At 40.3% G+C, this 12510-nt stretch overlaps 1 protein-coding gene across 1 annotated transcript; it reads right to left on the minus strand.

The window, feature by feature from the left end:
• Nucleotides 1–1449: 1449 nt before the first annotated feature.
• On the minus strand, nt 1450–10981 carry LOC130293264 (nicotinamide N-methyltransferase-like). The gene is made up of 3 exons (XM_056541766.1): nt 10831–10981; nt 8776–8983; nt 1450–1879 (listed from the first exon to the last, which is right to left on the minus strand). The coding sequence occupies exons 1-3, from the start codon at nt 10979–10981 to the stop codon at nt 1450–1452; spliced, it is 789 nt and encodes a 262-aa protein (XP_056397741.1).
• Between the last annotated feature and the right edge of the window lie 1529 nt (nt 10982–12510).

Here is a 12510-nt window from a genome sequence, read left to right on the forward strand (position 1 = left end):
TACGTACAGAGGGGGCAATTATGGTGCAGCTTACTAACATATGGGACATTTTGGGGGCCTATAGCTATATGGTGGCACTTAGGGGACCCCACTACTGTATGGGGGCACAAAGGGGGCACTATTGCAATGTAGGACCAAACACATATGTAGTTTATTAAGAGGCTGGCATTGTGCTGCAGATTAGAGCATAAATGGTTCAGCAGGCTTGGCTGGAAGACATCATAATAGAGATCTTGAACTGATAGTAAAAAAAAATGAAAAGTAAATGACCAATCAGAGAAGACTTCCCCTGTGAGTTAGGGGGCCTGGGGAGATAGGGAGAGAAGGAGCGGGCATGGGGATATATAGAGAAGCAGGGGTCTGAGGTGAGGATATGGATTAAATAAAAGCATATGAACTTAAAGGGGTATTCCGGGCAAAAACATCTTATCCCCTATCCAAAGGATATCCCCTATCCAAAGGATGTCCCAGCGGCGGGCCCCCCACGATCTCCCTGCAGCAGCCCGCAATCTATGCGTAGCTGCGTCTGCAGTAATGGTAACCGCCGGGCTTTCGAGACGGGGACGTGACGTCACGCCGTAACGGCCGCAACGCCCCCTCCCATAGACATGAATGGAGGGGGCCTGGCATGACGTCATGTCCCCGTCTCGGAAGCCCGGCGGTTTACGAAACTGCAGACGCAGCTACGCATAGAATGCGGGCTGCTGCAGGGAGATCACGGGGGGGTCCAAGCGGCGGGCCCCCGCGATCAGACATCTTATCCCCTATCCTTTACCCCTTTAAAATCACAGTAACTATATTACTTACAAACATGCCACTAGTATAGGGGGTACATTTTTTGAGAGTGCTTTCAATTGGCAAAAAACGTTGGGAACTACTCTTCTAGATATAGAAGCTATGCTTCAGCTAAATTATGAGTCTACAGTAAGGCCTCACAATTAAAAGGGCCCACAGTGTATTTTTAACATATAACCCAGAGATCTTATCTTAAAATAATATTCACATTTGAAGCTGTTTAAAGCATTACATATAAACTATTGATATGCAAACATAACAGGAGATTCCAGGATCCACATTTTTTATATGTTGCTGGATGGCTGGTAAAAATAAAAATACATGATACTTATTTAGCCTGCTCCCCCACACAACTTCTTCCCCCAACCCCAGCTCAATGCTGGTTGCTGCTTCTAAGATGAGTCTTCTCAGCAGGACTTGTCTTCTTTAGCCAATCATTGGCAACAGTTGTGTCCTCTCTCTCTGTCAGTGATTGTTTGAACAGGCAGATCCTGCTGAGATATTGAGTGGTGAGCAGCAGGGGACCTGAAGGACTGCGAGCTGCAAGTGACCAAGGTAGGTAACGAGAATCATGTTGTTTTTTTTAACCAGCCACCCAAAAACATAAAAAAGAAACATCGCTCCTGGAAAGCCTTTCAACTCATAAATTCCTACTTAGACCAACGGGTCCTTGTGGGCTGCTACAAATATCATACCCTTATAGTCAATTAGGTCACTCACAGATGTTCTCTTCTTAACCTTACAGGAATCAAGAACAAAACCTTCTGCAGCTACAGCTTTTCTGGCAAAATCCTCATCATATGTGAAAGCATGAAACTTATCTTTCCCAACTGTGTAATATGTTATATCTAAAGTCCCAATTAATATCAGGTGTCCTCCAGGTTTCAGCATCCTTGAGAATTTCCTGAGATATCTCCTGTAATCATCTTTATCTTTGCAGATAACATCTAGGAGCCCAGCACTAATGATACAATCTGCTGGTGGTAAGTCTATCGGATCCGTCATATTTTCTTTTTCTAGGTCACATTTCATAACATGTGGAATTGCTGATCGCACTTTTTTTTCTTTGTCCTCATACTGGTCACTGAAAGAAAAAGAAAAAAAAATTCGGTAGTGATTGTCCCACAGTCATCAAACTATAATGCATTGTAGGCAGAGAGAAACTGGGTAAGTCATTTGTAAAGAAGGATCTTTGTGTACTTATACACCATAGAATACATAAGAGCCTAGAATGCCAGTCAGCTGCTTTTAAACTTGCAGGATATTGTCATGTATCGAAAGAGGCATGGACACCAATGACGGACATATTACTGCTTTCAGTATGGATTTTAGATTCAATTCAAATATGCTGTTTACCTTTGGGTACAGTTCCATGTAAATTATAAATGTACAGGAAGAGACAAATGGAATGGGATGGCTCTCTTATGCTAAATCAATAGACCTGGCAACTAGTAAGTGTATAGACCTGGCAACTAGTATAACACAAACCGCAGGTGTCTAAAATAATGAATAGAAATAGCAAATGTAACTAGTGCTAAAATCTTTTAGATCTTGAGCACTAGTTACATTTGCTATTTCTAAATTATAAATGTGGAAAAATGACTAAATCAATAAGGTCCACGGAGCTTCTCAGTTAAGAGAAAGGATTAAAGAAATTAAAGGCACAATAGGGTGATGTCAGAGCCACTACAAAGGCATATGCACATGGCTTCAGCAGCCTTTTTAGAGATAGAGGTGTTAGGTGAAGATCTCTGTTAGGGACATTAAGCAGTGAATAACATAGATAGGAGTAAGAACCACATATATCAGAATTGTAGTAAAGTAGCAGGGAGTGTTCTACCTCTATTTTGTCAGTGCAAAATCAATTTATTTTAAAGTTACAGGTTTGGGACAGGTTTATCCTGTTGCTACTCCCCAAAATGGTATAATACTGTATGTTCACAGATTGTAAAATCGACTGCTACTTTACTTTTCAGGTGCAAAACCTATTGCTACCTGTTTTCATTTTAAAAGTCATGAAAAATTCATAAGTATAAAAACAACTGTTATTTACCAAAGCAATATCCTTTTACCCATAGTCATATACACTGCTCAAAAAAAATAAAATAAAGGGAACACTTAAACAACACAATGTAACTCCAAGTCAATCACATTTCTGTGAAATAACACTGTCCACTCGGGAAGCAACACTGATTGACAATCAATTTCACATGCTGTTGTGCAAATTGAACAGACAACAGGTGGAAACTATAGGCAATTAGCAAGACACCCCCAATAAAGGAGTGGTCCTGCAGGTGGTGACCACCGACCACTTCTCAATTCCTATGCTTTCTGGCTGGTGTTTTGGTCACTTTTGAATGCTGGCGGGGCTTTCACTCTAGTGGTAGCATGAGACAGAGTCTACAACCCCCACAAGTGGCTCAGGTAGTGCAGCTCATCCAGGATGGCACATCAATGTGAGCTGTGGCAAGAAGGTTTGCTTTGTCTGACAGCATAGTGTCCAGAGCATAGAGATGCTACCAGGAGACAGGCCAGTACATCAGGAGACGTGGAGGAGGCGGTTGGAGGGCAATTACCCAGCAGCAGGACCGCAACCACCACCTTTGTGCAAGGAGGAGCAGGAGGAGCACTGCCAGAGCCCTGTAAAATGACTACCAGCAGGCCACAAATGTGCAAGTGTCCACTCAAACGGTCAGAAACAGACTCCATGAGGGTGGTATGAGGGCCCGACATCCACAGGTGGGGGTTGTGCTTACAGCCCAACACCATGCAGAACGTTTGGCATTTGCCAGAGAACACCATGATTGGCAAATTCGCTACTGGCGCCCTCTGCTCTTCACAGAGGAAAGCAGGTTCACACTAATCACATGTGACAGACATGAAAGAGTCTGGAGACGCCGTGGAGAACTTTCTGCTGCCTGCAACATCCTTTAGCATGACCAGTTTGGTGGTGGGTCAGTAATGGTGTGGGGTGGCATTTCTTTGGGGAGGGGGCACAGAGCCCTCCATGTGCTTGCCAGAGGTAGCCTGACTGCCATTAGGTATCAGGATGAGATCCTCAGACCCCTTATGAGACCATATGCTGATGTGGTTGGCCTTGGGTTCCTCCTAATGCAAGACAATGCTATACTTCATGTGGCTCGAGTGTGTCAGCAGTTCCTACAAGAGGAAGGCATTGATGCTATGGGCTGACCTGCCCGTTCCACAGACCTGAATCCTCTTGAGCAGATCTGGGACATCATGTCTCGCTCCATCCACCAATGCCACGTTGCACCACAGACTGTCCATGAGTTGGCGGATGCTTTAGTCCAGGGCTGGGAGGACATCTCTCAGGAGACCATCTGCCACCTCATCAGGAGCATCCATAGGCATTGTAGGGAGGTCATACGGGCACCTGAAGGCCACACACACTACTGAGCCTCATTTTGACTTGTTTTAAGGACATTACATCAAATTTGGATCAGCCTGTAGTGTGGTTTTTCACTTTGATTTTGACTCCATATCCAGACCTCCATGGGTTGATAAATTTGATTTCCATTGATAATTTTTGTGTGATTTTGTTGTCAGAACATTGAACTATGTAAAGAGGAAAGTATTTCATATGATTAGTTCATTCATTTAGATCTAGGATGCGTTATCTTAGTGTTCCCTTTATTTTTTTAAGCTGTATGTTACTGAACCTTTGAATTTAACTTTGCCCTAAAAGCAGGGGGGTTAACGGTGTCGGTAACTCAGTGAAGCTGATCGGGAGATCCGCGGTGACATTGCGTGTCCTAATCAGCTGAGTGGACGACCTGCCTCCCTGCCATCCGATCGGTCGCCTGCTGCTCTTAGCCTGCATAACAGGCTTAAGCAGCAGAGCAGCACCGATAATTCTGATCAATGCTATGGCATAGCATTGATCAGTATATGCAATCAGAAGATTGCATGTTATTGCCCCCTATGGGGACTTAAAAAAATAAAATAAAAAGTTAGTAAAAGTAAATTAACCCCTTAACGACAATGGACACAAATGTACGTCATGGTGCCGTGGTACTTAGCGCGGGGCAGGTCCCGGCTGCTATCAGCAGCCATGGACACGCCGGTAATGGTGGATATCCGCCATCATGTGGATGTCTGCCATTAACCCCTCAGAGGCCGTGATCAATGCAGATCACGGTGTCTGCGGCAGTGCCGTACTTTGGATGATCGGATCGCCCGCAGCGCTGCCGCGGGCATCCGATCATCCAGCATGGCAGCCGGAGGTCCCCTCACCTGGCTCTGGCTGTCTCCCGCGGTCTCTTGCTCTGGTCTGAGATCGAGCAGACCAGATTAGAAGATCATCAATAATATTGATCAGTGCTATGTCCTATACATAGCACTGAACAGTATAAGCAATCAAATTATTGCTATAAATAGTCCCCTATGGGGACTATTAAAGTGTAAAAAAAAAAGTAAAAAAATGTAAAATAAAAAAGCAAAAAAGGTATGAAAAATCCCCTCCCCCAAGAAAAAAAGTAAAACGTCAGTTTTTCCCATTTTACCCCCGTAAAGCGTAAAAAAATAGTTGGTACACATATTTGGTATCTCCGTGTGTGTAAAAGTCTGAACTATTAAAATATATTGTTAATTATCCCGTACGGGGAATGGCGTAAATGTAAAAAAAAATGTAAAAGTCCAAAAAAAATTTGTTACATTTTATTCAAAAATTTTTTTAATAAAAATGTATAAAAGTAAAACCTAAGCAAAAGTGATGCTGATAAAAACTACAGATCATGGCGCAAAACATGAGCCCTCATAACACCCCATATACGGAAAAATTAGAAAGTTATAAGTGGTCAAAACAGGGCTATTTCAAACATACTAATTTTGTTTAAATGGTTTCAGATTTTTTTAAGCGGTACAATTATAGAAAAGCATATAACATGGGTATCATTTTAATCGTATTGACCGACAGAATAAAGAAAACATGTCATTTTTACCGGAAAGTGTACAGCGTGAAAACAAAACCTTCCAAAATTTGCTAAATTGCGGTTATCTTTTCAATTTATCCCACATTCGTAACATTTGTTTGGTTGCGCCGTACATTTTCTGGTAAAATAAGTGATGTAATTACAAAGTACAATTGGTGACGCAAAAAACAAGCCCTCATATGGGTCTGTGGATGGAAATATAAAAGAGTTATGATTTTTAGGATGCGAGGGGGAGAAAACGAAAATGCAAAAATAAAATTGGTCTGGTCCTTAAGGGGTTAACCCCTTCCCTACTAAAAGTTTGAATCAACTCCATTTTCCCATTTTTTTAAAATAAACTAATGTAAGAAAATGATATGTGGTACCGACGTGTGCATACAGTAAATGTCTTAACTTTATACATATAAGGTTAGCAAAGCCGCAGGGTTGATGGCGTACACGTAAAGAAATCTAAAATTTAGCATTTTTGGTCACTTCATATATCATAAAAAATGCATAAAAAGTGATGAAAAAATCCTATCAAAACAAAATAAGAACTACAGATGACGGTGCAAAAAATTAGCCTCACACATCCCCGTATACAGAAAAATAAAAAATTATAGGGGTCAAAAGATGACAATTTTAAACATACTAATTTTGGTGCATGTAGTTATAATTTTTTAAAGTAGTAAAAAAATCTATAAAACCTACATAAACTGGGTATCCTTGTGATCATATATATGGACCTACACAATAAAGATAAGGTGTCATTTTTATCAAAAATTGCACTGTGTAAAAATGGAAGCCCCCAAAATGTACAAAATTGCATTTTTTTTTTTTTTGCAAATATACATTTCTTTTTTTGGTTTTGCGGTAGATTTTGTTATTAAATGTTCGATGTCATTGCAAAGTACAATTGGTGGTGCAAAAAACAAGCCCTTATATGGGTCTGTAGGTGCAAAATTGAAAGCATTATGATTTTTAGAAGGGGAGGAGGAAAAAACAAAAGTGCAAAATAGAAAATTGGCCTGGTCCCTACAGGGGTACTCCACTGGAAAACATTTTTTTTTTTTTAAATCAACTGGCGCCAGAAAGTTAAACAGATTTGTAAATCACTTGTATTTCAAAATCTTAACTCTTTCAGTACTTATCAGATGCTGTATGTTTCAGATGAAGTTCTTATCTTTTTGAATTTCCTTTCTGTCAGTGCTCTCTGCTGACACCTCTGTCCATTTTAGGAACTGTCTAGAGTAGGAGCAAATCCCCACAGAAAACCTCTCCTGCTCTGTACAGTTCCTAAAATGAACAGAGGTGTCAGTAGAGAGCACTGTGGTCATACATAAAATAAATTCAAAAAGAAAATAACTTTCAGCAGCTGATAAGTACTGGAAGGATTAAGATTTTTGGATAGAAAGTATTTACAAATTTGCTTAACTTTCTGGCACCAGTTGATTTAATTTTTTTTTCCAGGGGAGTACCCCTTTAAGGTCAAAATGGGCTTCATCCTTATGGAGTTATTACATAGTTATTAGGCCTGTTAGTTTAACCTGTATTGTGTGTAAATTGTTAGAGAGTTTTCTATGAGATGCTATTTTGGAGTATTTTGGTGAGAATAAATTTATGACTCCATATCACATGGCTTTATGAGGGATCGGTCCTGTCCAACTAACCTGGTCAGCTATTATAAGGAGGTGAGCTCCAGACTGGACCAGGGGGAATCGCTGGATGTCGAATATCTTGATTTTTTCAAAGCATTTGATACTGTGCCACATAAAAGGTTGGTGGATAAAAGGAGATTATAATTTATGTAATAATGACCTTGTAGAAGGATTGTACAGTAAAGTGAGCATCGTTGCAGATAATGCTAAGATCTGCAAACCCTAATTCTCATAGTCTTTCTGGGTACTGTAGTCCTCCTATTCCCTTATCACACTGGTTGCCCGTCTGTGAAACCTCTCCAGCTCCACTATATCTTTCTTGTACACTGGTGCCCAGTACTGTACACAGTATTCCATGTGTGGTCTGACTAGTGATTTGTACATTGGTAGAATGATTTCCTGATTTCGTGATTTTATTTGCCTTGGCAGCAGCAGTCTGACATTGGTTTCTAGAGTTAAATTTGCTGTGAAAAACAACTTTTAAATCCTTTTTCGTGTCAGTCGTCCCCAGTGTTTTACCATTTAATTCATATTTCCTGACTGGATTTTTCCTCTCCATGTGTATCATCTTACATTTGCCATTTCTCATCCCAAAACTCCAATCTATTCAGATCCATTTGCAACAGTGTACTGTTCTTTCTCGTGCTATTTACTATACACAGTGCACTGTCCTCTATTGTGTTATCTGCTGTACACAGTGCACTTTCCTCTATTTTGTTATCTACTATACACAGTGAACTCTGTTCTGTTAACCACTTTGCAGATCTTAGCATTATCTGCAACGATTCTCACGTTACTGTACAATCCTTCTACAAGGTCATTATTACATAAATTATAATTTCATTTTATGCACCAACCTTTTATGTGGCACCGTATCAAATTATTTGAAAAAATCCAGATATTCGACATCCAGTGATTCCCCTGGTCCAGTCTGGAGCTCACCTCCTCATAAAAGCTGATCAGGTTAGTTTAACAGGACCGATCCCTCATGAAGCATAAAATGTGATATGGAGTCATACATTTATTCTCATCAAGATACTCCAAAATAGCATATCATAGAAAACCCTCAAACAATTTACACACAATGGAGGTTAAACTAACAGGCTTATAATTTTCTAGCTCACTTTAAGAGCCCTTTTTGAATATTGGCACCACATTTGCTATACGCCAGTCTCTGAGCTGATCAAACTTTGCCTTCCTAAAATTCATTGTTAACATTTATGTGCAACTATGAAACATGAATTCAATCATGGTTTACTGTATAAAGCTGATCCTTCCAACTGTACCTATTATTATACAGGACCCTTTGGAAGAGAATACATGTAGATTTCTCTATTTAAAAAATATATATAATTGATGAAGAGGGTGAGAGGGGGGAGGGGAGGATTCACCTGTTTCCTTCTATGTCTGCATGAAGTTTTGTGACATGTCCCCAATTGAATGCTCCTGTCCGTGAGTCCAGCCATCTCTTCAGCTCCATGATGCATCTGTCACTGACCTTCAGGACTATGATGTGTTGGAAAAACTCACAGGCCGCATAGAGGTGATGAACCAGGGAACCAGAGGTGAGGTCAATCAGGACATCTCCATTAATATGACCTGGAGAAAAAATTCAAGAACACTTTGTAAAAGGTCATATGTTAAATCTTTATAGATGTTGCAGATAAATAATGACTTATGTCTATATGACGTGCATAAAAAATACAACTATAAAAAAAAGTAATTGTAATTATCTGAATCTGAATGTTATCTCAGTCACAATTATAAATAAACATAATGTAACTAAACTAATTACAAAAGAGTTGTACTGTAATGTCTTGTATTAAACACATTGAGCCAACAGCCATAGTGCAGGCATACAAATAAGTGAACCCATTATTTTAGTAATTTTTATATCCCCCATCATCTCCACCAGAAGTTAACAAGAAAAAAAATTTTGGTATTATGTTGACGACGCTTGGACCATTCCACCCTCTAACTTTGTTACAGATCATCAATATTTCTGGAATGTCTGTATACATATGTATCCAATAACAGCCAACCAACGCAACACTTTGGAAACTTTTTCTAGATATGACTATGATAAAACAATGGAAAACCACCAGGAATAATCCTTATATTTTAAGATACTGTTCCCTATGGTGTGTCAAAAAGTGCAGCTTATTGAAGACAGGTTAAGAAAATAAACTTTGAATCTTGTAAATGCTCTATACTATTGACCCTTAACTAGTCATCAGGATGGGCAGCTCCATGGCATGACGGCTGTAATCAGCTGTATCAATCCTACTGAGACATGACTGACAAGCCAGGGGGCATCCTACATCATCCACTGCCTTTCATTTCTCTGGAGCCGTCTTCATTGAGCAGAAGACTGAGAAATGGAAGAATATTTACCTAAAGGGGGCTGCTACTACAACTACCTAAAGGTGCAGGGCCCTGTAACCATTCATAATGGTCAACACAGTTCTCCAATGTTCTAGGGATTACAGATGGGGAAAACAGCTTTACTACACCCTGACACCCTATATTCTTCATTATATTCAGTGACTTATGTCTTGCCTGGCTACCCTTAGCTTATATATACTGTTACACCTAGCGCTGGCCGTGAGAGCTCCCCTCCTCTGTCGTCCTCTGCCGGCAGGGCTGGGATTCGCATTGCGGGACGCTCCCACATGCAAATCCCAGCCCGTCACTCACCTCAGCTCTCTGTCGTCCCTCCGATCCTCTTGCAGCGCCGGCGCACATGCCCCGCCACCTAGGGCGCGCGTGCTGGAGCTCTAAGGTATAAAGGGCCAGTACGCCCATAATTATCTTACCAGATCTTTATGTGCCCTTGTGCCAGAGAGAAAGCTTATATGTGTCTTGCATTGCCATGTTCTGGACCCCTCTTTTCCGTGACCTGACTTTGCTCCTGTGCCACCTGCCTTTGACCTCCTACCCCGTTCCAGTCCACGCATCTGTGCCGCCAGCCCTGACCTTCTGCTATTTAGGCCACGACTTGCCGTATTCCTCCTGTGCCTCGTACCTCCTCAGCCGCCTGTGTGGTCGAGTCGTGCCAGTGGTAGCGACCTGCGTGCCACCTGCCACAGCAAGACCATCCCGCTTTGTGGCGGGCTCTGTTGAAAACCAGTGGCACCTTAGACTCCGCTCCCTGGCAAGGCCCACATCATCTACTACACAGGTCCAGCAGATCCACTACTACCCTACAGCCTACTGCCGTGAGTCTTACATATACATGGAGAACCAGAGATTTATCCCTCTGACCTTCCACACCCCAAATATAAGTTTGACTAATTTGTATTTAGATATTTGTTTAAATGAAATTAATTTAGTTGCAAAGAAAGAAAACAATTTTTTTTCTCCTTGTTTCTCATATCTTTAGCATTAGTGTAGTGGGGAATTATCGGTTAGGAATTAATATGTACACAGAAAATCAGGCTACATACCTCTTCTGAAAAGGCTTGTTAGATTTTCCATGGGAAATATCAAGGCGTCATCTCCAAACGCTGTATCAGGGTTATCTGACAGGTAATCCTCCAAGTGTTTTCTGGAATCAAATCCATGTTCATGATAGATCTTATGGGTAGTGGAATCCATCGTGTTATCTTCTATCACATGCAGCTTGAGCTACAACGGAGCTTGAGGTTTTTATATGGCTGCACGAAGTCACATTACGAAGTATGTTAATAAGATTGACTTACTGACTCCTCAAGACAGCCATGGGCACATGTGGGAACTGGGAACTGTAAAGTGCCTAAGATTTGTGTAAACGCACCGCAATAATCCATATAAACACATAAAATATTTGGTCCCCAATACATTGTAAAAATGCTATGCACATCAATAAATCATTCCAGTCTATTCCCTCAGTATACTGTACAATATTGTGCACCTAGCTCAGTTATGGTACTGTATAGATGGGCACTTTATGATGTCTAATTGTGACCAGTGTGGATTGTCATTCTGTGCTGCTTATTAGAATCAATGGGGTTACTATTATAATTTCCATCATATATATTCTACCGCAAAGCGGCATTGAGACTGGACTTTACATAAAGGCAAACTCCTCCCCGTTTCTGTTTTGTCCGATCCTTCCTGAATAGACTATAACCCTGTAAGTTGACCCCCAGTCATATCTATCGCCCAAGTCTCTGTTATACCCACTATGTCATAATTTTTCTCAGACATTATCAACTCCAGTTCTTCAGTTTTATTGGACAGACTTCTTGCATTAATGTCAGAAGTCTGTCCAATAAAACTGAAGAACTGGAGTTGATAATGTCTGAGAAAAATTATGACACGCAATTCAAAAGTATATGTTTTTTTTTCCTATGAAGTCTATCCCTATTAACTATTCTAACTCCTCCCTCCGCTCCATTAATTAATAAGTCCCAGCTTTCTATCTACACTATCTTCCCCTCTATGTTTAGTTCCCCCCCTTTCCTAGTTTAACCCCTTAAGGACCAAGCCCATTTTGACCTTAAGGACCAGGCCAATTGATTTTTGCATTTTCATTTTTCCTCCTTGTCTTCTAAAAATCATAACTCTTTTATATTTTCATCCACAGACAAGTATAAGGGCTAGTTTTTTTGCAAGACCAGTTGTCCTGCATAATTACATCACTCATTTTACCATAAAATGTATGGTGCAACCAAAAAAAATACTATTTGTGTGGGAAATTCAAAAGAAAACCGCAATTTAGCAAATTTTGGAAGGTTTCGTTTTCATGCCGTGCAATTTACGGTAAAAAGTGACGTGTGTTGTTTATTCTGTTGGTCAATACGATTAAAATGATACCCAGGATAACATACTTTTCTATTATTGTTGCAGTTAAAAAAAATCACAAACTTTTTAGCCAAATTAGTATGTTTAAAATCCTTCTATTTTGACGACCTATAACTTTTTCATTTTTCCGTATAAGCGGTGGTATGAGGGCTAATTTTTTGTGCCATGATCTGTAATTTTTATTGGTACCACATTATGTATATAAAACTTTTATAAATTTTTTTAGAATTTTTTAAAATAAAATGTGACAAAAAAAACTGCAATTTTGCGCTTTTTTTTTTACGTTCATGCCGTTCACCATACAGGATCAATAATATTATATTTTAATAGTTCGGACATTT

This window comes from Hyla sarda, chromosome 10, assembly GCF_029499605.1.
Source record: "Hyla sarda isolate aHylSar1 chromosome 10, aHylSar1.hap1, whole genome shotgun sequence".
Taxonomy (NCBI): Eukaryota; Metazoa; Chordata; class Amphibia; order Anura; family Hylidae; genus Hyla; species Hyla sarda.